The following is a 24,095-nucleotide window of genomic DNA, read 5'->3' as shown; positions in this document are numbered from 1 at the left end:
CGGCGTCATCCCATCACCCATCCGCCACTTTCATGATCTCCTCCGATGCATAACGCTGTGCGACTCATGACTGTCGTCCCGGTCCACACACAGCTCACATAGAAGAGAGGCCGGGAGGCTCGCGACCAACAGCAAGCTGCGCGCACGCCTATCAGCTCCGAGATCCATGAGCAACGAGCATCCTCTCTCAGGCTATCTCTCTCGGGTCCCGCGATTCGTCCCGGATGAGCGGACGACGGAGCGGCAACGAACGCCTTGCATTGATGGGACCGCACCGAGATCGCGAGTCGTCTTTTCGAATGCTATCGCGGCCCACATACCATGACGTCCCCTGGCAAACTAGCCTGGGTCCTCGTCCCACAACAAACTGAGCAGCCGGGTCAACCTCACGGACCTCGATTGCAATCGACTTTCCGCATCGCCTGCGGTGCCAGCCTGAGGGAAATCGCAATGCTCCGATCCGTAGATGACATATCCAAGACACCGTTCGTCCGTCAGACTGCAGTCCGATGCGGATTGTCCGGGACATCTTCTCCCCTTCACTCCTATCGAACGCGCGGGGAACATTTCATGAGTGTGCATCGGGCACGCCCCTCTCGTCTCATCGCAACGCGCGACAGCAGCTGTCTTCTTCCGCATCCCTCCTACTACGCGAAAGAATAGCTCGCTCGTCGCCATTGTCATCCGCACAACAGATGTCCCACTGGCAATCGCGTGTTCTCAGATTCCTCCGACATCGAAGAAGGGCAGAACCCCATTGTCCGCACACGACCATAGCAAGTGACCTGGTGACCGCGGCGCCCTGGGCCTCAGGCCCATCGCATCCGAGTCTTTCCCCCACGCAGAGCCTCTCGAGTTCCTCTTTCCCTCGGACTGTCACCATCTTGTTGCTAGATACGTACCGTATGTATTGCCTGCGGCTCCATCCCCTCCAGAGTCCAACCTTCGCGCGCTCGAAGCTCGCCCTTCTGATCTCGTTATCAAGACGCCCGCATCCAATGTCCCCGCATCCGACCTCTGAGTCTCCATCCAGTCTCTCCGCACTCCAACTCTGCTCCCAAGATTGCTTCTCTGAACCATCAGTCGTCAGATCTCAGCGTGTCCGGGAAGAGCAGGCCATTGAGTAGCGTCGCTCGTGCCGCCGGGACGTCCGGATGCCCCATCTTCGCGAAGCTAGCACGTATCGTTCAGAAGCCCCCGCGCGGAGGTCATGCGGCCACGAACCCTCCCAGCTAGGCACAATTGTGCAAGCGTGAACTTTGAGGTGAGAAGCGACGCTGGAGGTGATTGCCGCGCGGACGGTGAACTTTGTCTTGTTGGCAAATGCAAGGCTCGAGCCTCGGTCTCCGTGAGTGGCGATGGCGCGGTGCATTGTGTCGAAGAATGAAAGTCTGCTGTAAGTCCTGGATATTGATTGTCGTCACATATCACAGCTTCGACGCTCCCCTCCGGCGGGTCGGGCTCGTGCGGTACCTCTCGCAGGTTCATGTCGATTTTCTGGCACCTGTGGGCACCTCGAGTCGTCAGCGTATTTTGCACACACCTGCGCATGATCGTGCCAGATCCACGACTTTGAGCCCAAGGCCCTGCCCCGCGTACACTGCGCGAGTGTCTTTAGCACGGCTATCATGGGGGATCGGGCGTACATCTCTCTGCGCTAGCACCGCAACCACTGGATCTCGAACAAGCCCAGTACGCCGACGCGAAGGAAGTGAAGAACTTCAGAATCCGCGCGGATCCGGCCCTGTATTCCATACCGATCTCTCACCACAGGACGCCCTCAAGTTCCCGTCGCTGACTGGCACATACGCAGACGCACACCTATCCGGCGAGCATCCCGGGCTGTCCAGGCCTTGTACGAGCGTCGAGCGGATCTTCCCTCGCGCGATTTCGAGCGCATGGGGAGTTCATTCTACTCTTCGATCCTCACAGGTGCACAATCTATCAGTACTTACTGTGGAGGAACTGCCTTTCTGGCAACGGCGTGCCGCTTCTGCTGCTCCTACGACGTCGGTCTCTTCTCCCGACTTCCAGCGCGTCCACTCTCTCATCTCGAACTCGGACTCGTAACAGTCCAATGCTTCTCATTTCCGACCCGGGCCCGGGTTGCAGCGCTGCGTGGATGCCGGGCATTCGACATCCATCCGTCTCCCGCTCAGGCACTCATTGATCACGCCCGTCCTCGTGCCAACGCTGACCGTGCCGCGCACAGATCAGATACCGAGCGCTCCAAAGCTTAAGTCCTCTTCGCTGCCCTGTCTATGTATCTGCAACGCCACAACGACATCCCACGTCTCGTCCTCTTCCCAGCGCCAGCCCCCAACCCGCTTCGAACCCGGATACCCGGCCTCGTGGACGTACGTACGAGCACGGCCTCGCACACGAGACCGGTCTCCCTCCCGGCGTCCAAGCTTCACGTCATCGAAGTACCCGAACGGGTTGTACGCTGACATCGATGCAGGGGGACGTTACAGGTAGAGCTGTACGTGGGAGCCAGAGCTCGTCGGGACAGATGGATGGCTGGCCAGAACAGCCTCCCCAGCGCACCCCACGAGCTCCGCCTTCCCTCCGTATACAGTACTAGATGCATCCCTCGGGATCTGTAGTAGCACGCTCCTCACTGCCGCTTCGCGAGGTCGGCCGCGCAACCTACCCTAGGCTTCATCTGAATGCGAGCGTGTGCGTGCGAGCCGCCATCGGCATCCATCGGCGTAGAGCGTCGCGATGCGCTGTGCCAAGGGGGAGGATCCGCGCTGTCGTACGTATGATACGATCGTGTTCGCGCTCTCGTCGAACGTCGACGGCAATACTTACATTGGCTTCGATGTGGCGTAGCTGCAGGACGCCGGGCTGTGAAGGCCCGGGGCCTGTTCGGAAGTTCGCGGGCGTGCTCGTCTCTGCGCTAGACGTGCATCCAGGTGCACATTACTCTTTGTTTCCATCCTAGCCACGCCTGCAGCAGATTCCGCATCCAAGTACGACCGAGGCGCGAGACGTCGTGACAAGTAGACGTCTCAAAGTCTTTCGAAGACGTTTTGACGACAATGGCCTCGTTCACAGAAGCCTACCGCTCTCCTTGGTTTCATATTGCGTCTCATGATCATCGATGGGCTATTCATGAAACCGAGGAGGCGCAGTAGGAGCAGCACTAGCCCGGGGAATACTCCTACGTACGCCGCATGCGGGCGCGACGATCTAGAGACGAGGAGAGGCTTACGAGTCTCACCCGCATTTCCGCGAGCCTCTCCACTCAAGTCGTCGACTGTTCAGGCTTCGAACATACCTATTCTAATAATGCAGTGCTATGTAGCCACTCGTCGGCGCGCGCGGAAGTACGAGCTGTGGCGCCGCCCCGCAGCGGCGTACTGTACTAGGGACGCTATCTGTAGAAGCTGGTATGAAACGCCGCTGTTAGCCACTGTACCACTCAATGATCGCTCAGCACGCGACTATGTAGAGGCTGTTCCGCAGCTGCTCGCCGTGGGCCATGGATATAGAGTATCCCCGCAGCGTCTCCGCTAGCGTGGCTGACTGACACCAACACTGCGTGAAGCGCCAGATTACGGTGGCAGGGAACATGCTGGGAATCTGCGTATCCCACACATGTTCCCCACGGATTCCTCAGTATATTCCCCCTTTATGGGAATCTGCTGGGAACATGCACATTCTCTCCAGATTCCCTCCACATCCCCAACGGCCTTGGCGGATTGCTATGGCAAGGGGGACTTGTCTGTCCAAAATCACTTATCTAACCGTGATGACGTTGTCGCCTGACCCCATATCAGTCTGTCATCGCGTCCATAGGCAACTTGACTTCGTACTTCTTCCATCCCCTCCTTGTGCCTGCCCTCTTCATGGTACGTACTGGCCATCGACTTCCGGATGCCAGCTGATGTCTGAGCCTCACTATGCAGGCGTTTTCAGGCCCTTGTAGGTACGTCTACTAATCGGGGCAATGGTGGGTCCTCTAATGTTGTATGTAAAGTCCCTGCATGGAATCTGATAGCATCTAGTAGGCCCGGCTGTTGTCCAGCATTCATCGTCACTTGATGGTGAGTCTCAGGTCTCAGCTTGATAGCAAACTGCTAACATTGCCCAAGCAGCACCTGTATACTGACATTATTGTTGCATATATGCGCAGTTAGGTACGTGTGTTGGGTATTGTGCGCGCTGTCTCAGCTTTGCCTGATGTCCAGATCAGTTGTAGGACATCACCACACTTTGAACGCGGCGCATGGCATGGATGGGGTGTCTTATTATGCTGGTCTGCAGATTTCTCAGACACTCGGGCTGTAGCGTAGAAGAGTCGGCCTTCGAATATATTTTCCGCCTATGATGATGTATATGTCCTTGCTGGCCCAAAAGCCAAAAACCAACCACCGTGAATAGGTGCCTATATTGGGATATATGAGGCGCCAAACTGCAAACCTCATGAATATAAATGATTATTATGGTACAGAAGTGTATATCCCGTTTAATCCCATGTTACGCAGGGTACGGAATGTCTAAGTAATATATGGGGAACATGGTCGGAATGTGAGCGGAAGGCAGTTAATACCACGACATCCCCTAATCCGGCGGAATGTGGTGGGAACACGCTGGGAATGCGGCGGTAATGTGCTCATCCTCTCCTTGTTCCCCAACCTCCGTAATCTGGCGCTTCACGCAGTGCAACGATTGCAAACTGATGAGTGGAATGTCAATCGGGCGGGATGTGCGGCTCCATGTCTAGGTCAGACATGGAGGAGGGCTATCTGGGATAGGGGTAGCCACGTAGGTTTGCTGCCGTCGGCTTGTCGAAATGGAGACATGAGAAGGTGTTCATCGGTCATGCGCGCAGTTAGTGCGTCGTACTACAGAGCACAATCTAACCCTATTGAAGCATCCGCTTCCCGTTCCTGCCTCCCGAGTCAGCGCTTCTCGTGCCAAAGGCTGTTTTGCAAGTTCGTGCCTTCGCGTTCTTTGGTTATATGTAGTATTACCTTCTGGCGATAGCTAATGGGGAGGCGGAAGCACTAGTAGAGCATCGGGCTTCCTATGACACGACGTCCACAGGTTTTCCTATGCGACGCAAGGGTAAGTTACCTCCATGAAGCCCTTGCCTCGTTGCTCTAGGTTCGACGTTAGCCTGTACGGCCCGCATTTACGCGGACGCAAATACCCCATTCGCATACAGGCACCTATAGCCCACTAGCCCGTGTCGCACTTGCACAGGCGAGACCTCCTGATCAGACTGGCCTACTATGTGGAATCCGTGGGGTTGGCCTCGAGTTTGGACGGTCCACCACGCCAGATCGAGCATCCTCCGATTTCTTGAGAACGCCTTGTCCGTATGCAGTCAACGCCAGATTGGAATGGCGCACGCAAGCTCCTCACGCACGCAGCTGAAAACGCAGCGGCGAGCAGCGAGCAGCCTTATCGGACGTCCTCCCTATGACGTCTTTAGGGTTCTCAGCGCTCAGCTCCCGGCGGCGTCGGCCTATCGGGCCCTGGTCCTGCGCCCGATGCCGGAACCCTTCTCAACGGGAAAGAGACTGCCTAGGAGTCTGGGAGCTGATACTCGTTGACATTCAGAGTCCGTTTCGAGCTGTTTGCGGGGACTGGGGCTCCAGGCTCCGGCCCCGATGCCCCGAAGGTTTTTGCGTCCTTGCGTCTAAACCGAGGCTACCGGACGGTGAGTACGACAGCGAGCATGGGTCGGGACTATGCAGGAGCGTCCGTGTACATTCTAACTCCGGCACCGACACGGTCTCGTCATGATCTCAGAGCGCGGGATTCAACTGAAACACAACCAGCCGATGGAGGTAAGTATGGTCGTGGACATAGTCGTCGAGGTCAAGGCAAGGCAGATCAGACCCAGGTCTCCGTCCTTCAAGGAAACTTGAAGCTCAAGACAAGAACTGCTGATACTCCGGTCCACGCCATGTCCGATTGTGTTAGACATTAAATATTCATATGCACTATGTATGCAACACAACTACTATCTAGCAACAAAATTCGCGAGGAGAGTATGTACCTACTGTATGTATATATGCGTGTGTATGTGATTAAAGCCAAGGGGAGCCCGGATCCAGGATGCAGGAAAAGGAACGATGAGTTTCGGGGACCGACGAGTGCAGACGGAGACGTCGCGCGACCCGCGAGTTTCTGTAGCACGGGAAGGCGCGCGGTCCCGCACACGTCGGAGGACACCGTTCGCTTGTACAGTATACACGACAGCAGCGTCACGATCAAGTCCGCGTACGGCTTCTGTGCTACCGCCCAACCTCTCCGACATCCACCGATTGCCCGTCAGCCGCACCCGTCAGCCCGGAGCGAGTTCATGCCGCCAGAAGCATTTTCCTCGGGTCTTCGATGTACTCCTTGACCTTGACTGTCGTATTCGAAATCACAGTGAGCGATCGCGCTTACGGAGAGAGCAACCGAGTAGAACATACCGAGGAAGGTGACGGCTTCGCGACCGTCGAGCAGACGGTGGTCGTAGGTGAGGGCAACAACCATGATCGGGCGGATGACGATCTGGCCGTCGACGACTACCGGGCGGTCCTTGATGGCGTGCATGCCTGTAGGAAAGTGTACGATATGTCGTCAGCCACGTAATACACCAAACAAGCATGCGATCGAGACAACGGATGCACGCCCGTGACGTGAAAATAAGCAGAGTCTGCAGCCAACACGATCGCGACTGAGGTGACGCAAGCCCCGTGTGGCTAATGAGAAGACAAGTGGTAGGGGCGGGAACAGGTGTGGGACGTGCGGACCAGGGACGACGGGATATCCAAAAACTCACCAAGGACAGCAGCCTGAGGGAGGTTAATGATCGGCGTGCCGTACAGCGAACCGAAGACACCGCCGTTGGAGATGGTGAAGGTACCACCAGCCATATCTTCCAGCGTGAGCTTCCCATCGCGCGCCTGACACGACGAAAATCACATGTAGGAGGATATGGTCAGATCCTACGCATCCATGGCAAAGACAGATTGTCACACACGCACCTTCTTCCCGAGGTTCGCGATCTCCTGCTCGATCTCGACAAAGTTCAGGCCCTCCGCGTTCCTCACGACGGGTGTGACGAGACCCTTCGGCGTCGCCACCGCGACGCTCAAATCCACGTAGTCGCGGTACACGATCTCGTCGCCCTCGATCGACGCGTTCGCCGCAGGGATCTCCTTCAGCGCAAGGGTGGACGCCTTCGCGAACGCGCTCATGAACCCGAGCTTGACCCCGTGCTCCTTCAGGACCTCGTCCTTGTACTTCTTGCGCATCTCCATCACATTCGACATGTCGATCTCGTTGAACGTCGTCAGCGACGCCGCGGCGTTCTGCGACTCCTTCAACCGCTCCGCAATGCGCAGACGCATCCGGCTCATCTTCACCCGCGTCTCGTTGCGCGAGCCCGGCACGCGCGGCGCAGGGGCGGGCGCGTCCTTCTTCTCGCCCTTCTCCTTAGGTGCGGGGGCGGGGGCGGGGGCAGGTTTCGTCGTGTCCTTCAGCTCCTTCTTTGCGGTGCCCTCCTGGACGCCCGCCGGATCGGGTTTCCGGACCTGCTCGGGGGACGGCGAGGGTGGAGGTGGGGTGCCCTTCTCGACCTGCTGGTCGGCGGGCTCGGACTTGTCCTTGGTTTCCTTGAGGTCCTTGCCTTCCTCAGACGACTTCTGCTCCTTGGGCGCGACCTCGTCGGCTGCGCCGGGCTCGAAGCGGAAGAGGTCCTGGCCGACGGAGACAGTGTCCTCCTCGTTGGCGAGGAGCTCGGTGATCTTGCCGGCTGCAGGCGCGTTGACGGAGACGTCAATCTGGCCAGGCAGAATAGGTCAGTAAACTGCGCTGATACAGATGTACGCCTTATGGCCCTGGTCACGATTCACTGAAATCGCGCGCATCTCTCCATGCGCATGTGCTCATTGACCCCCGACGCCTCCCGATTTGGGTATCTCAGGAGGGCAGCAGCACAAACCCGCATTGAGGGTGGAGGAGCCCCGTATAGAAAAGCAGTGTGCGGAGCTGCATGTATGATGCATGGAAATGCAACATCGAGGCGAATATGGCTTTGCTTGCTCCCCCCTCAGGCAGAGATGCGCGAGCAGGGGACGTTCTCGGAGATCAGCATACACACCTTATCCGTCTCGATGGTCGCGACCTCCTCGTCAGCCTGCACGGTGTCTCCAACTTGCTTCAGCCATGATTTAAGGGTGCCCTCTGAGATGGACTCGGCCATCTGGGGGACCTTAACGGTCTCAGCTAGTGAGGAAATACAGGTTGACGTCACTACGCGTCCCCGTTCGCAGGTCACAGAAAATACATACCTTGGAGGAGGTTCGTCGAGTGGAAGCTTGCACGCTGCGCATATGCACCGGCGACCTTCCTGTATGCCAAGTCGAATGAAGGTCAGAACACCACTCGCGCTGAATGGAACAAATCAGGCGCGTACCATCCGCGTGAGAGTAGTGCAGCATCGGCGTGAAGAGCACGCCCGCGCGCAAGGTGAACTAGTCGCCTTGAAAACATATTAGGGACTAGAAAGGATGGCGGCGAACGAGCGAGGGCAGGGGGAATGGGGGGTGGAGAGGCCTGAGCCGGGAGTTGTTGAGGTCAAGGCTGCTGCCAGCAGCGACGCGACGACATCATCACCGCGCATCCCCAAGCGCCCACCACCGAACAAGTCCGATGCTCGTCGACCCAGCCCAAACGGTGTCCATCTTTTCCTTCGCCACCGTCGTCTGGGGCGACCAATGATATTCCTCGTATTCTGCAAGCCTTCCGCTGTGTCTCGAGTGGATTGGGACGCATATAGTCCCGTCTGAGTCCTCCAATGCGTGCTGCAGGAGAAGCAATTTTTTCGGACATGGCTCCTTCGGCGACCGCAAGGTCCGAGACGAGCATTCCGCTCATTGTCCGTTCGGCTGGTCGGATGTAGCTCGTGCGTCAATGAGCCTAGGAGAAGCTCTGAGAAGGCCTCGGGAATTCGTGAACCAAAGGACTCAGCGGAGAAGGTGCGCACGGTATCCGTACCCGTCCTAGACGGCGACTTTCAGCGGTTTTGGCGGGAACGACAAACGTTCTGCCAAGCCAGCATGTGCTGCACGCTATCTTCCTATCGCCAGTGCAATGTGCATAGAGCCGGCAGTGTTCGCAGGTACGTTTTGCTACCTCCCGGTTGACTGCATTGTCTGACGATTGCCGAACCTTGCCAGGTATCCGAGGTTGTACCTCCAAGGGAGCACCGGGATGGACAACATCTAGCTGACGTTGGCATTGCATTGTCGGTGCTTCTCGCGTATACCCACCTGCAGAGAACAGGAGACATCGGTTCTTCATGCCTTCGGACCGTCGGACACGACATCCGGAATCCGTGAATGCGAGTCTGCTAGCGTGCAGTCGCGGGTGCTTGCCTAACTCGCAACACCAAGAATTCTTTGTGTTCAACTTTGATATCACATCCGTGAGTCTCCCATACTCGGTTTATGCGGCCCACTTTTGACCAACCACACGCAGACGCTCGTTAAAGCAACGACAAGGGCTGAGCCTTGACGAACGCTGTAACTACGTACCCGACACCATGTTGTTTCTTACAACTACACGAGTGTATGCCGTGTTACAGGTCCGCTGATTGGCCATCTTCTCGTTCAGCAGTCTAGACTGCTGGTGTCGGAATGGTCCACAAGCAGGGCAAGTACGCCTTGCGATCCGCATGGGGTCCTCGTGGTACCTGATAGCAATGCCTGGCCAGATGGTGGATGTCGTTTGCACCCTCGATCACGGTCCAAGTTCCGACACGCTAAAGTTGGGCTGATTGCGAGGTACGCTGTATGCCCAAACACGTAATGGGCATGTCTTGATGTTCAGCAAGATGACCGCTTAGCTTGACACGGGCCTCTTGGGTTCGACGGGCAGCCGGTCTTGATACAGTCTGGTGTTTGTAGGCCAACTGGAAGTCCTGCGTTCTACAAGCTGTCTCAAGAAGAAGACATTACTAAGCACTCTTCCCGTGCAACGGCGAGAATGGTGAGTGCATTCGTGCCGTAATGTTGTTGTATTGTGGTTGCACTTACGCCTCTCGCGATAGTGTCTGGATTATAAACGCGGAGAGCAGAATGCGGCTGCGTCGCCAGCAGCCGACCAGTCGATGCATACGTTTCTTCTTTTGTTCCACCGCCTTGATTCGCATGTCGGTCAATCATCAAGGACCCAACAGCAAGTAGTCTACTATCTCACTGTGGACACCAGCAATCGATGTCCATGGGCGCTAGCGATTGTAGACGTTGGCCTCTTGCTATCCTCGGGTCTTCCTCCTTGTCTCTTCCGAATATATATGGACACGAGACTGCAAAGCTCTAAGTCTCGGAATTCACTCGATCTGAGTCGAGGACTGCATGCGGAATTGTTGGCCGTGAACTCTAGTAAGTCGCACGTGCCACGGTCCACTACGGTTCCCGCGATGCTTACTCTAGAACACCGTCTTGCAGCCGCAGGGACCTCTTCATCTCTTCGTGCATACTCTTCGTGTTTGGTGCGACGTGTCTAGCAGGACCTTTCCGCTGCTCGAGTCGAATATACCTCAGCACCCCCTTCAATGCTACACGATAGATGTCGTCTGGACGGGAACAAAGGTATCTGGCCTCTACAGGAGCTCTCTCCAATTCGCTGATATGGTGTTTGTTTTTCCACCAGCCGCTATCGAGCCGTGTAATGTCGCAGTCTCGTTACTTTATGCGACTCTGATTACAGTCCCGTGAGCGATCGGAGCGCACGTGTATGCCCAGAATGATGCCCCCCGCTGGGAGGCTGTGGGGATCGAAGAGAACTGTTCGCACACGTTCGCCCAAGTGGGATCCATCGTATGTGTTGTCGCTTGTTATGGCGCCAACCTGCTCACGTTCTGCAGCTGTGCGGACGTGATGCCCAACGCTTTCGACTGCGAACGTGGGTCGGTAGCGCTCGCACGTACACTCGTCGGACGCCCTCGAGACCTCTGTCCGACACCCGGCTGACATGCTGCTCGAGAAATATTTCTCTCGAGTTGGTCAATGGCGCACCAATCGCAGGGCTTCAAGGATGCAGGCGACGCTTCGAGCTTGTCTTGGGTCAAGCGGGGTCAGAAAGCACTAGGAACACTGTTCTCCCCTCCCTGGCCTCTTATATCGATGGACGTCGTGCATTTGCCCACTTGGCTCACCCTTCCGACACTCTTCCACGGCTAGTTCAACGCTCGCTCGAAATGCTCGACTTTTCCGGCGCAGAGCACCTCTATGTGTACTTTCGGCAGCACACGCTCCTCTGCGGCACGTTGTTGTCTCTGATCGTTTTCGCTATCGCCTTCCGCCAGCACATAATCGTCTACGGCAGGTTTGCGTACGCCTGCTTCTTCAAGCCCCTCATTTTGGGGAACTCTACCGAGGTTCGGTCCCTATCTGGGCAACAGCGCGCCCTCGAAGGCTTCTATCGGACCCAGGCGAGCATTTACGATGTAACGAGAGGCACTCTTCTCCGCGGGAGAGAAGATATGCTCCAGTTAGCCGCGGCACAGTTGCAGCACCGTCGCCTTAACGGGAGCGCGAAGCCTGTTTGGGTCGATGTAAGTCGTGACGTTGTTGTTCGAGTCTCTGTGGGTGACCCCAATCGGGTATGTTATAGGTCGGTGGCGGGACGGGGTACAACATCGAGAAGATGAACTCCTACGTTTCCGTACCCGAATTCTTCTCCCACGTCTACCTGGTCGACTTGAGCCCCTCCCTGTGTGAGGTCGCCCGCGAGCGGTTTGCCAGGCTCGGGTGGAAGAACGTCCATGTCATCTGCGAAGATGCCCGTACCTTCAGTTTGGATCCGTCCGGTCCTAGCTTGGAGAACGTGGTCACGTCCAGCAGCAGCGAAAAGCATCGCGTCAAGGCTGATTTCATCAGCATGTCCTACTCTCTGAGTATGATACCCGAGTCAGTCTGTCGATCGTGCATCGCAGATTTGTCACGCTAACATCGGGTTTGCACAGCTTCTACTCCGTCATTGACTCCCTCACAGATCTGCTGACCCCCCTTGGCCTCATCGCCTGCGTCGACTTCTATGTACAAGCGGAATCCAGCTTCTCCTACCGCAACTTCACCGGCGGGCACCACTCGCGTCACGTCAACTCGTTGTCGCGGGCGTTCTGGCGCTCATGGTTCAAGCTAGACCGAGTCCACCTCCACGAGAGCAGACGGGACTATCTCGAGTACCGATTCGGCACCATCCTCAACGCCAACGACCGCAATTACTTCCTCGGTGGTATTCCATACTATATATGGCTTGGGTGTCAAAGGGCCGCCACGTATGGCACGGCTGGTGCTTTGGCTCGGGAGGCGGCCGAGCACATCGACGCACTTGCTACAGAGTCCCCGTACCTCTCCCCCATCCTTTACTCCGAGAAGCGGTCTGAGGCCGAAAACGCTGCCGCATCCGAGACACGCCTCCAGCTGCGCTCAAAGGGGTTTGAGGCCGCCATCCTAAACCTCGCGACAAACGTCCCCCTCCCGTCGTTCTTCTACCAGAACCAGCGGTGGCGTTTGTACTACGACGAATCGCTTCAAAAGCACACCCAGTTCGACAATCAATATATCTACGCATTCACTTGGGAAGACCCTGCCGAGGACCAGCGCCTTCTCAACATTGGTCAGGACGACGTCGTCTTCGCCATCACCTCCGCCGGCGACAACGTGCTCTCGTACGCTCTCCACCGTCCGCGCTCCATTCACGCCGTCGACCTCAATCCGACTCAGAACCACCTGCTCGAGCTCAAAGTCGCTGCATTCAACGCACTTCCGTATGAGGACGTGTGGAAGATGTTTGGCGAGGGCCGCCATCCGCAATTCCGCGAGCTCCTCCTCTCCAAGCTCTCGCCCTACCTCTCCTCGCGCGCCTTCCAATACTGGCTCGACAGAACTGCAGCTTTCACATCACGTGGCGGTCTCTACGAGACGGGTGGCTCGCGGATAGCTGTCAAGTCCTCCAAGTGGCTATTTCGCCTGCTCGGGCTGTCGGGCGCGGTCAAGCAGATGTGCGCGGCCACGACGTTGCGGGAGCAACGTGCGATCTGGCGGACGCGCTTGAGGCCGGTCGTCCTGAGCAAGTACCTGAGCTACCTTGTGATATCGAATCAGCGGTTCCTGTGGCGCGCTCTTGGCGTGCCGAAAAACCAGCGGGACATGATCTCGGACGACGGGATCGCGGCTTCGGTCTCGAGCGGCGGCACGTTCTCAGCGAAGGAGGCAATGTGGAAGTATGTAGTGAACACGCTCGACCCCGTCGTGGAGAACACGCTATTGAAGAACAGCAACTACTTCTATCGGGTGTGCTTGCAGGGCCAGTACGACAAAGAGTCAGTGTCACTTGTCTTTCCTTGTCCAGTGACTAGGGCATAGAGGGGCTGACGATGCTGTTATATCGCAGGTGCTGCCCCGCGTATCTCTCGAAGGAGGCCCACAAGATGCTGTCGCAGCCCGGTGCATTTGACGGTCTACGTGTGCATACAGATGAGTTTGTGGAGGTCCTTGCACGCATCAAGCCAGAGACAGTCACTGTTGCTGTGGTATGTCCCGTTCTGAAGTCCCTCAAAACCCGCAACGTCGTCTGATTGCTGTGACAGATCATGGACCATATGGACTGGTTCGACCCTGAGGGTACCAGCGCGACGGAAGAGATCCGGGCAATCAACAAAGCAATGAAAGTCGGCGGGCGCGTCCTGCTTCGCAGTGCGGGGCTGAAGCCTTGGTATATCGCCAACTTTGCGGCACAGGGTTTCAGGAGCAAGCATGTCGCCGCACGGACTGCTGGGAAGTGTATCGACAGGTCAGCAAAGCTCCTTCCACGTACTTAGCTCGCACATGTTGATGGTCTGGACGACTAACAGGGTGAATATGTATGCATCGACATGGATCTGTACCAAAGTTAGTGCGGATCCTACCGCGCCTACTGAGGCCGTCAATGGGTCGGAGTCTGGTCAATCTGAAGTTCGTGAGGCACTGGAACTATGATACCCAGGAGTATCGGCGACGTTGGGTATTTGATGATTTGTAACGATTAGAAGTACGCACGCCCAAGCTAGCAACGCAGAATTTGGTAATGACTAGTATATCTCTTCTTTGTTCATCTGTCGTAGTTGCGTCAGGCCATCTCTAACCAGAACTACTTCTATACCTTGACCTGACGTAACTCACTGTGGACAGATGTACTCAATGAGCACACGCACAAGGCGATACACAGATTGCAGCAGCTACTAGCAGATTATGGCCAAGATCTGAGTACATGTTGGAAAAGGTATGTTGCCGAAGCCATCCTCAGAGAAGGAGACGCTTGTAGCGGGAACGGGCAAGGATGAACGAAGGTTTAGGCATGCACAGAACCCTTGTATAATGCCACATTCATGGGCATAGAGGGCTTCGGGCTGCCGTCGACCGTCGGGAAACGAACACCGGACAGGTTCCAGTGAATCTTCTTATCGGACGGCGTGAAGGTAAACTTAGAGAGCAGCAGACACAGAATAACCTCTGCGAGATCGAAGCATTAGCGATTGCATGGAGATGTGCATATGAGTACCCACTCATCTCGAGCTGTGAGAACTTGAAACCACTACATATATATCAGGACGTCAGCGGCGTCATCAATGACCGAAAGTCAAGCAACGTACATGCAAGCGCGGCCACCACCCAAGAAGGTCATCCTGCAATTAAGACTTGAGCGTCTCGAGAGAAACATCCAAATGCTCGAGAGGATGTACGCACAGGTTGGAATAGATGCCGGGGACCTTAGCTTCAGCGACGCTCTCGGGCAAGGGCGACAGCCACCGTTCCGGCTTCCATTCCTCTGCGTCCTCGCCCCAGATCGCCTTACTTCGGTTAGACGCCAGTAGACCGATTGCGACAACCGTATCCTTCGGGACGAATATCTCATGTATCATCGTGCCATCAACGCCACGGATAGGCTTCGACAGGGGTAGTACCACGTCCTGACGAGTCCTGGTAATACTCAGTAAGCGAATACTGCAAATATAGAAGGATTCAGTTTTACTCACTCGCGGAACAGGTTTGAAACTGGAGCATGGCTATCAAACGCCAAGTGAGCTACGGGTGAGCAGAAGCATCAACAAGGGCAACACTACTTACACACGCAAACTTTCGCGACAGACTGCATCAAGATAAGGAAGAGACACGAGCATGTCGTAGTCAAAGACATCGCCTTTGTGGGCTTCCAAGATCTCATTACGCAGCTTCTCCTGGACCTCAGGATGTTGTGCTAGGAGGGAGAGCGTAACGGCGAGGGCGTTGGAAGTCGTGTCCATTCCCGCGAAGATGAACGTGCTGGTATGAAGAGGGTCAGTCACGTTCGCGTCCCACGGTCACTCGACTTGACAACACACTCACGCTATTTGGCCAACGATCTCCTCCTCCGGCAACCTATCCTCAACCGACGCCGCCATGTTAGCTCTCACTGAAGGACACAGACAGTTAGAGTTCGTGTGGCTGTGCCATGATATCGTACCAGAGAACTCACGAAGGATGCTCATCAGATCCTTGCCCTCGCCGACCTGCCGGGCAACGGCTTCATCACCTTGCTCCAGAGCCTGCTTCTTCGAACGATATATCTCTATGGAGCGGTAATTCATTACGTCAACAACCGACTTGAGCTTCTGCACGCCCTTGTGCGGGAACCTCTCCACGACCCAGCGACGGAAAGCCGGCGACCCAAACTCGGAAACGTACGGCAACAGGCGGCGTAGAAGGGTGGTTTCCAATGCTGCGGGCCTAGAAAGGAGGCAGATCAGAGCTAGCCCACTATCACACCCCGGCAATGAAGCTCACGAGAAATTCTTGACCGCAATTGCAAAGTCATCGGGCTTGTCGGTGACAAGCGGGTCAAAGGAATAGCCCAATCCAGCCTGGCCGATCAACTCGAGGGCGGTGCGACCCATCCAAGTGAGCATATCCAGCTCTACGGGGTCGCCTTGGGGGCTGACACGCGATTCGATAGCCTTTTGCAGCTGCAATAGGGATGGCGTGAATGCTTCATACGAATGAGTAGAATGAGAAAGGACCAACTCTGAGGCCAACATCGTTGAATATAGGAATCATGCGTCGCATATGGGCGATGGAGAACACGGGGTTGAGTAGTTTACGTTGCTTGCGATGGTGGTCCCCTGTACAAGGCACGATTCAGAGCTTATTCGCGAAAATTATAAGGAAGTGCGGAGTTTGACTGCTTACCCAGAGTTGAGAGCAATCCGGGACCAAAGTTGAGGAGATTGGACCTAGATGGGGTGAGCTTTCAAGAAGAGGCTCCTCTGCCATTACCACATACGAGATGAAAAATGCGGCTTCCTCGTAGATGTACTGATCTTTGACAATGACACTATGCAACGCGGTTGGGTCGAAAACGAATAGCATCCGGTGCTGCAAAAGACGGCATGTCACAAAGAAACTCCGAAAAATTAGCGTGAAGGACGTACACCAAGAGGACCGTGTAGTTTGGCAACACCATCGTAAGACTCCAAACTCTTGATGAAGTCCCAGCCATTCCTGTCCAGAATTTGACGAAGGTTTCCTGCAATGCGGAGTCAAGCAGGGTGGTACATTACATGGGAACGCACGCATACATACCATAGATGAATGACTCCGCGGCAGGGCCAGGAACATTGTCGAGGGGTGATTTGACGAAGACCTGCCGGAAGTACTTCCACAGGAACCACGTAACCGAGCAAATAACAATCCCTTGCAGCAAGGATACAAGCATCAGTGTTGGGTTGCAGTACACGATCCTGTCCGTCCAGAGGGGGATGCTAAGGAGACAGCCGAAAGACAGCGGCGAACCGCACGCTGCTTTATATACTTCTCGCTCTTCTCATGACATACATGAAGAAGCCCGTCCAACTAATGGCTCGCGACAAACGTCCGTCGGAACCGGGCCAAGTGGATCATTTTGCAACGTGGGTGAGCGTGACTTTCCAGATCCACGTCACCCAGGCAGCACATGAGAACATGTCGGATACGCTCAAAGCCGTCCGAGTCGGTATGCGATCGTAAGCGTGAAAGTTAACAAGGGTCGCGTTGTTGGGACACACGTCCCAAATTGGGACGTGCAACACAGACCACATGGTCAAATGCAGAGAAGCGACGTCGCAGTGTCTTATCTCTTGAGAGGAGGCTGGGATACATCGCAGGCGCCACCTATGGATTATGAATGGTCAGTAGGGGCGGGTCGCCGGCGTGGAGGACAGGACGGTACGCGCTTGCTATCAAATCTGTCTTCGAGAACTCCAAATGAGTTCAGGGTCGTTCGTGTACTCCGCTCGTCAAAGGCTGCGTAGAACAATATCGTGAGAACCACGACGGATCGGCAAACCAGGAAGGCGACGGGTCAACCCATGGGAAATAGGTCGAACCGAGAGCGTTCTAGTGTCAGGTGGAGACGATCCTCGTCTTCTCTCTGGGATCACTCCGTTCAGCTGCCACGATATGTTTGGCGACTTGATATGTCGGGGTGGACTCGTCGGCCCATCGGAACATCCGGCACGTTGATGTTCCGAGAGGCGATCCGTCACATTCACCCAAGCCATTGCTCCCTCAAAGGGGCGCTTCCTGAGAAACATCCACATATCCCTTTGCCCTCCTCCTTGAACTCGAATTCTAGGAAGCGGACTAGCTTCAGAATCCAGATTGTCTCCGAGGCTCTGCAGCGCCTGCGACTCTGGTCCAGGTTACCGAAGGTCATTCTAATGACTCATCTCACGGCTGCCCAGGTAGATACCGGCGGGACCTCAAGATCCCCACGATACACTTCGCCTACTCTCTCCCAATGAGGAGCCAGGACCTCCAGTTCCAAAGAGTTCGCGAAGAGAATCTATCGTACTGTAACGATACCACAGTCGATCAGCCGCAAGTGACATGAATTTGGACGCACCGCTCAGTCTGCCAAGTTCAAGACTACGGTCCGCTGACTAGGAACGGTAGCCTGACATTCGGTCGAAACTGCGGCGAAATTGCCAAACCTCGTGACTAGAAAACCTGCTGTGAGAAATGCGTGCCAATACTCCAAAGATCCATAACGGACCAATCGCGATCGCCTTCTCAGAGTCGCCAACGACGACAGGCACTGAGTACACGCGGGGAGGTCATGAGTAGGGAAAGGTTTGATAGGACTAATGGTAAGACGCACCCGCTGGCCGTATTGCTTATGCCAATGGTGACACGAGAGGCGTTTCGACGCAATCACGGGGTGACCAGTAGAGGCGTTTGGGTCTTCTGGCGGGATGGTGTAGACGGACCGCAGAGAGGACCATATTCCTTGCGAACGGGCTTGGGAATCAGTACATGGGAGTTACTATCCTTGCACCATGCGAGTTTGTTACACGCGAGTACCTGTACTAGCGTCCAGCGGACTATGACTATCACCAGGACTAGTGAGAAGGATAGTGGGACCATTCCTCTGCACCGGCAGTGATAGGCAACAGTCTCATGCCGAGGCGGCTCCGTAGCAGAGGATCCGGCCCGAACCATGCGCGGATTTTATGGCTATAAGGAGCGACATCAACTTTGTCTGCAGGTGGGGGAAGGCAAGCGCTGTGCACAACCAAGGGTGACGTGCTGAGAGTTCTAGCAGTAGCATGGATGTGCGTCTGGTTGAAGAAGAGACACTTCCATTGAGGCGTCCTCAGGGCGGCAAATTACAAGACACAAAGGGCATGAGCTTGAAGCCGAGGGTTCCCAACGCAACTCCTCTAGCACGAGTGCGCGAGAGTACCAATGAGTGCCTAGAGATGTGCGTACCAAATTTGCATCCTGCACAAACCACTTAGGCTGTATTGATGTTCACGAGGTCCCTGCATGCAGTTAGCCTCCATCGCAAGCCGTATCGTTGCTGTGTTGCGCTTGAATTTCAACCCTTCTGCGGAGGTTTGGCTTGAAACCGACTTTGACTGAGGTACGCAAGCAAGGAACTATAGGGACATCATCAAGTGGAAGCCATATCGGAAGACGTGAGGGGAGTTCGGGAACATCAGGGCCTGCGCATGAGAAGCCGTAGATGTAAAGTGTCGGGCAATCCGAAGGTATCCAAACTGAGGCTGTTGTCGGTCTATCGAATTACAGCGGCCTCCTTGGTCGCCTTGTTTAAGCTCAGTACTGGAGAGAGTAAGTTTTGACAAGGAATAAGAGACAGTTCATCTCCTCATCGTGGCTGCAGTGAAGGGAGTCGTGGAATGTCAATCGCCGAGCAAGTACTGCCAGGGCACCAGGATCGGCGCTCAAAATCCTCCTTCCAGCTACCTCATACTAGCTCACCTCCCAACATATATATATCCCATCAACGAACTGCCTCTCATTCAATTGTGAACGGCGGGGGAGACCTTCTCGTCAAATTCGTCTATATCGTATGAATTCATTCAAGGCGATTCGCAACCGAGGTGCTCTAAATTACTTCTTCAACGTCTTCTTCGGGTTTCCCTCGAACGCCTTGTACCATTTCTCCCACTCCTTCGCACCCTTCTGCATCACTTGTCTGAAATCGTCTCTAACCTCAGACATCTCCCACTGCTCCTCCTCCCAGTTCTTCCTCACCCCGCCCGTTTGACTCGGCGCCCACCCGATCGCCTCAAGCACCTCGGTCTCCGTCGGGACCCATCCAGCCGGCGGGAACATGTGCGGATCTCGCTCGTGACAGCGCGCGGCGAGGTAGCGGGCCAGCGTTTGGACGCGCGTGGAGGGCGTAAAGGTGAGCTTTAGGTATTTCTATTTCTGCGCCTTCCTCCCACTCTTCCCGTTCTTCTCATTGTCGTCCCTTGACTCGTGCGCCCCATCCAAAGCCTGGAGCTGCTTCGTCATCGAACGCGCGACCTTCGCGCCGCGGATGGACGCTTACGCCCATATGCCGTCAATCTCGGCGAGCCCGTTGAACGGCCAGATCAGCGTCGCTCGGACGTCGACCGCGTACGCAACGGGCATGAGGCTCGTCGCGATGACCGCGTCCTTCTGGGCCTTCGATTTCGTGCGGAGCATGCTGTTGACAAACTCGGTGCGCATGGCCTCGGGCGAGTTTTGGGACGTTGACAGATGGACGAGCACCAGCTCGTTCAGCTCTGGCGCCTGTCCCGACCCCGACCCCGGCCCTGACCCTGACCCTGACCTATGATAGATGTTCTCTGATCGGCCCCCGTCGTCCGTGAGCTTCATGTCGTAGTTGAGTACGATGGAAGCAAGCATCGATTTGAGCTCGATTGCAGCAAACCCCGTCTTGGGCCATGAGGTTCGTAGCGGTTACAGTGCGTGCCTTGGATGTCGGGACAGGCGGGAATGACGGGTCGACGTACCAGGCATGCTTTCCGTGCCCAAAAGAGATGTAGTCAACCGACGTCTTGACGACTTTATGCTTCACGCGGTCGCGGTCGCGGTCCACATGCATCCTTGCGAAGCGGAAGGGATCGAACATCTCCGCATTGACGCACGTCATCTCGTCGTGGTGCGTCAGGCGCGCAGCAGCGGCGAGCAACGTTGATCAAGGCGATGTCCTTCGTGCCCTTCCGCGTAAGCATCGCTAAGGGGCGAAGATGCCTTCGCTTCCAGCAGACAGGCGCAGCGAGAGATGCAAGGTGGACACCAAATGAGGGTGATGCCGTGGTACCGGATTGATTCCCTGAGTATGCTATCGAGCTTCGCCATCTTGTCAAGAGCTGCCTTGGTTCAGCCATCCATCGCGGTTATAGTCTCGATTTCTTCCCGGGGTGGTCGTATGTACTTGGATCTAGCGGCGAGGTCGTAACGCGTATGGGTGGTACTCTGTAGAGAGGCAATTCAAGGACCCTATCATCAGCCGGCGGGACGACATGAGGATAGGAGCACCCACAGAGGTGTGTATAGCCGAGAACTTGACCAGGAATAGCTGCTGGATAACGCTAATATTAGGCTCCCGTCTCATCATGGCCTCATCTAGAGCAGGTCGTTCTGGGACTGTTGCCTTCAGGTGAGTCGGGGGAAATCCTCAATGTCAAGCAAGGCAGAGGCTCACAGGATTGCCAGACCGGTACTCGGCGAACGTCCATAGGGCGGCCCTCCTTCGTAGAGCCTTTCGCGCCTCAGCACACATATGAGTGTCCGTTACGCTGTGGGGCGGCACCACCTGGTCGCTGCTGGCTGCTTAGACACTATGGATATCCAAGCAGTCGATGTCATTTTCACGTATCTCCATTGACATCTCCAAGAAACTATCTACATGCGGCAGTCGCCCATGTAGTGACCAAGGCGGGCGCCTGCCGATCGGACAAAGGTTCGCTTCCAGGCGCTTGTACATAAGCGGTGGGCTCCGGCCTCATCTATCTCATCTAGGTTGGGTCCGAACCACCACCGTCCTCGCACACTTCTTTACGCTCAAAAACCAGATGGCATACAACCTACGACCACGGAAGAAAAACAAAGCGGACGGGCTCCGTCCCAAACCGGATGCCGAGACCAAGTCCTCTCCGGTGAGTCTTCAAAGTCAATGCAGTCGAGGCAGGAAAGATAACCGGCCTCCGATCGTGCATCTGGTTCACTCTCATTACTCCCACACGCTGCCGATGTTCCCGCCAACGCCTCTGGATGGGCCCATCCAGATGCCTCCGATCGCCCGTCTACCCACCGAGCTCCTAACCACCATTTTCTCTCTCGTGGCTCCCTTTGAGACTTCGGATTCAGACGTCTGGGATGCAAAGACGTGGATGGGGTGGGTGCCACTCATGCTCGTATGTCGGCACTGGCGCAACGTCGGTATCGCGACTCCGTGGTTATGGCGCAGGATCAGCATCACCTGTAACTTGGAGGCTCTGCAGTACCGTCTCTCGCGCGCAGTGGACAGCACCATAGACTTGTTCCTGTCACGCTGGAGGGAAGACAACAAAAAGGCTATGCCTCTGCTGCTGCCCTTCGCGCGCAGCATCCGCTCCGTCCAGGCACCCGAGTTCCCTTGGTCGCCACTGGAACGGTTCGAAGAATTCTTCACGTTCGATGGTCTTCCCTGCATCAGACCGCTGTTCGAGGTCCCCCTCCCGGCACTCGAGCACATCGATCTTAGCAAGCTGGACGTGCTGCAAAATCGTCAGCTCGAGGCACCGTTTGACCTCGGACTGTCGGAGAAGCTGCATCCCAGCGTCCGTCGGTTCATTGTCACCTCCCACATCAAGATACCTTCTACGCCGAGTTTTTGGAGTGTACTGCGCGAGCTCGACATCCGCTTTGATCCGTCTGCGAACCGGTGGACGCGCTTGGACGATTTCCTCCAAGTTGTGGCCGGCGCTCCTTACCTAGAGTCTTTGATAGTCTTGGGCACCCAGGTATCACTCCCGCTGAGTAGTTGGGCCACTCCCGCCTTGGCCGACGATGTCCCTACCTCTTTGTATCGGCTAGCCAGACTCAGGACAATTCGTCTCGATGGCATGCTCACCTTCATCGCCCCGATCCTGCAGAGGATCGACGCGCCCGCATTGTGCGTCCTCTACATCAGCGCCTCTATACCTAGGAATGCCGACATCGCCGACTCGACCAAGCTGCTGTTCCCGCTGCGTCTCCGTCATGTCCTTGCGAAATGCACCGCTCTGTATGTCTCCAGGAATGACCCGTGGGACTTCCAGATTTGCTCGGATGCCAACTGGAACCGCGGCTCTATCCGGACTGCAGCGAGCGCGATACATGTGCCTCTGTACTTCCGTGTCACCAGCTACTTGAAGAAGCTCTCCTCGCAACCCAGCACGGCAGAGAGCAAGCTCAGCACGGTCATAGGCGTGCTGTGTGACGGATTCTGTACCGCGCCGCTACGGACACTATCTTTCAACAAGTTCTACGATGCCGCCCCCGTTGCCGCTTGGAGATTGCCCCAGGCGGCGTTCCCCGACTTGCAAACCATCCGGGTTCAAAGCGAGGATCTAGGGGTTATCCGCCACTTCTTCCTCGCCCTCCGAGAGGTGGCGCTAAAGGGCGGATGGCCATCGCTTTCGCGCCTGGAGGTCGATTTTGGCTATGAATATGAACACAACTCCTTGGGGTGGCACGTAGTCTTGCAGCCACTGGTAGAGGCTGCCCGTACTTGGCTCGAGCAGGGGCTTGGCCTCGACGACATCATTCTGCAGCGCATGCATATCACGCGGTGGCACTTTGGGCCCCATAGGTGGGCACTCTTGAGCATCGCCGCGCTGTGCGACCGTTTCACCCTTCGCGACTCCTTTGTTGATGACGATTTCTTTTACGACGCGTTGGAACCGGTATCGGAGCTTTTGACCACTGCACAATACCACGTGTCGACTGGACAGCAAGCGGAAAACACTGCGGACGAGGACCCGAAGCAGGCTGCTACGGATGGCACAGAAGGAGGCTCGTTGGAGGTTGAGCTGCCCGAGATAGAAGGCGTGGTGAGCAATCTGTCTACTCTGTCAGAGGACTCACTAACGGAAAGGTACGCAGCGACAGCTTCGAGAGAAGGTTTTGGCGCAATTGCTGCAACGGTTCTGCGAGTAGTCTGGGATTCAAAGCACGGGCTACTTTTGTCCTAAGTAGCTATCAGCGCGGTCGCATTCGCGTCAGTAGGTTTGGAGGTTGCTTCCAGGTTCTATTCCCAGAAGGTCTACTACAGTTTGTTGGCGCAAAGCTGAAAATGGATCCCGTGTTTGCTTTGAGTGCCAGTAGCAAGTTCGCCAACTTCAATGTCCGGCAACTTCAGCGGGTGTCGGCTAACTACATGTGTCATTGGAATTTGGCAGGGACGCCGGATTCGATACTCCATTGTCAAATTTTGCAGCTATTATCATGACCTCGTTGTTCTTTTGGGGCATCACGCAGGAGAGGACTGCCTCATCGGATACGACACAACATAGGGAGAGGAAAGTTCGAGAGAGCGGCGCAAGCTGAGGTGGATGAGAGCATCTTGCAGGCTGCAGAGCGACTGAGGGGATACGTGGAAAAGCTGAGATGGACATACACAGGGATGGTACAGGTGGCGGTCCAAGAGGTCGAGGAGTCAAGGATTGGCAATAACTTATAAGTACGCCGTGGAGTCGACGCCGTCGACTCGACACGCACTGTCCAAAGTTCGAACCTTCGTTGAAGCGCTTGCTGCCA

The 24,095-nt window shown here is 55.8% G+C and overlaps 5 protein-coding genes across 5 annotated transcripts; 2 read left to right on the top strand and 3 right to left on the bottom strand.

The window, feature by feature from the left end:
- Positions 1–5,936: 5,936 nt before the first annotated feature.
- On the bottom strand, positions 5,937–8,556 carry DICSQDRAFT_181779 (dihydrolipoamide succinyltransferase). Its single transcript, XM_007367473.1, has 7 exons — positions 8,429–8,556; positions 8,304–8,362; positions 8,114–8,238; positions 6,996–7,793; positions 6,791–6,914; positions 6,438–6,563; positions 5,937–6,373 (listed from the first exon to the last, which is right to left on the bottom strand). Exons 1-7 carry the CDS (start codon positions 8,503–8,505, stop codon positions 6,321–6,323), a joined length of 1,362 nt encoding a protein of 453 aa, XP_007367535.1. The 5' UTR covers positions 8,506–8,556; the 3' UTR covers positions 5,937–6,320.
- Positions 8,557–11,215: 2,659 nt separating this feature from the next.
- On the top strand, positions 11,216–14,000 carry DICSQDRAFT_171781 (uncharacterized protein; the record flags this gene model as incomplete). Its single annotated transcript, XM_007367472.1, has 6 exons — positions 11,216–11,572; positions 11,632–11,927; positions 11,984–13,345; positions 13,417–13,555; positions 13,613–13,815; positions 13,877–14,000. The coding sequence occupies 6 exons, from the start codon at positions 11,216–11,218 to the stop codon at positions 13,998–14,000; spliced, it is 2,481 nt and encodes an 826-aa protein (XP_007367534.1).
- Positions 14,001–14,352: 352 nt separating this feature from the next.
- Positions 14,353–16,752, bottom strand: DICSQDRAFT_64380 (cytochrome P450; the record flags this gene model as incomplete). Its single annotated transcript, XM_007367471.1, has 14 exons — positions 14,353–14,513; positions 14,567–14,595; positions 14,654–14,686; positions 14,748–14,981; positions 15,038–15,067; positions 15,129–15,323; positions 15,387–15,453; positions 15,517–15,767; positions 15,825–16,003; positions 16,062–16,159; positions 16,227–16,270; positions 16,321–16,412; positions 16,469–16,563; positions 16,620–16,752. The coding sequence occupies 14 exons, from the start codon at positions 16,750–16,752 to the stop codon at positions 14,353–14,355; spliced, it is 1,641 nt and encodes a 546-aa protein (XP_007367533.1).
- Positions 16,753–19,189: 2,437 nt separating this feature from the next.
- On the bottom strand, positions 19,190–20,463 carry DICSQDRAFT_181776 (uncharacterized protein; the record flags this gene model as incomplete). Its single annotated transcript, XM_007367470.1, has 2 exons — positions 19,190–20,180; positions 20,242–20,463. 2 exons carry the CDS (start codon positions 20,461–20,463, stop codon positions 19,872–19,874), a joined length of 531 nt encoding a protein of 176 aa, XP_007367532.1. The 3' UTR covers positions 19,190–19,871.
- A 1,102-nt stretch (positions 20,464–21,565) lies between these two features.
- On the top strand, positions 21,566–23,594 carry DICSQDRAFT_181775 (uncharacterized protein; the record flags this gene model as incomplete). The annotated part of the gene is made up of 2 exons (XM_007367469.1): positions 21,566–23,389; positions 23,442–23,594. The coding sequence occupies 2 exons, from the start codon at positions 21,566–21,568 to the stop codon at positions 23,493–23,495; spliced, it is 1,878 nt and encodes a 625-aa protein (XP_007367531.1). The 3' UTR covers positions 23,496–23,594.
- Positions 23,595–24,095: the final 501 nt, after the last annotated feature.

The sequence above is a fragment of the Dichomitus squalens genome (assembly GCF_000275845.1).
Source record: "Dichomitus squalens LYAD-421 SS1 unplaced genomic scaffold DICSQscaffold_25, whole genome shotgun sequence".
Lineage (NCBI taxonomy): Eukaryota > Fungi > Basidiomycota > Agaricomycetes > Polyporales > Polyporaceae > Dichomitus > Dichomitus squalens.
This window is presented reverse-complemented; position numbering and strand designations above follow the sequence as displayed.

What these genes read in the sequence shown, in the direction of transcription:
- DICSQDRAFT_181779 (XM_007367473.1), bottom strand. Translation starts at nt 8,505, where the DNA reads ATGTTTTCAAGGCGACTAGTTCACCTTGCGCGCGGGCGTGCTCTTCAC. An exon ending in CTCGACGAACCTCCTCCAAG is followed by an intron (nt 8,239 to 8,303) that starts GTATGTATTTTC and finishes TTTCCTCACTAG; the next exon opens with CTGAGACCGTTAAGGTCCCC. An exon ending in CGACCATCGAGACGGATAAG is followed by an intron (nt 7,794 to 8,113) that starts GTGTGTATGCTG and finishes CTGCCTGGCCAG; the next exon opens with ATTGACGTCTCCGTCAACGC.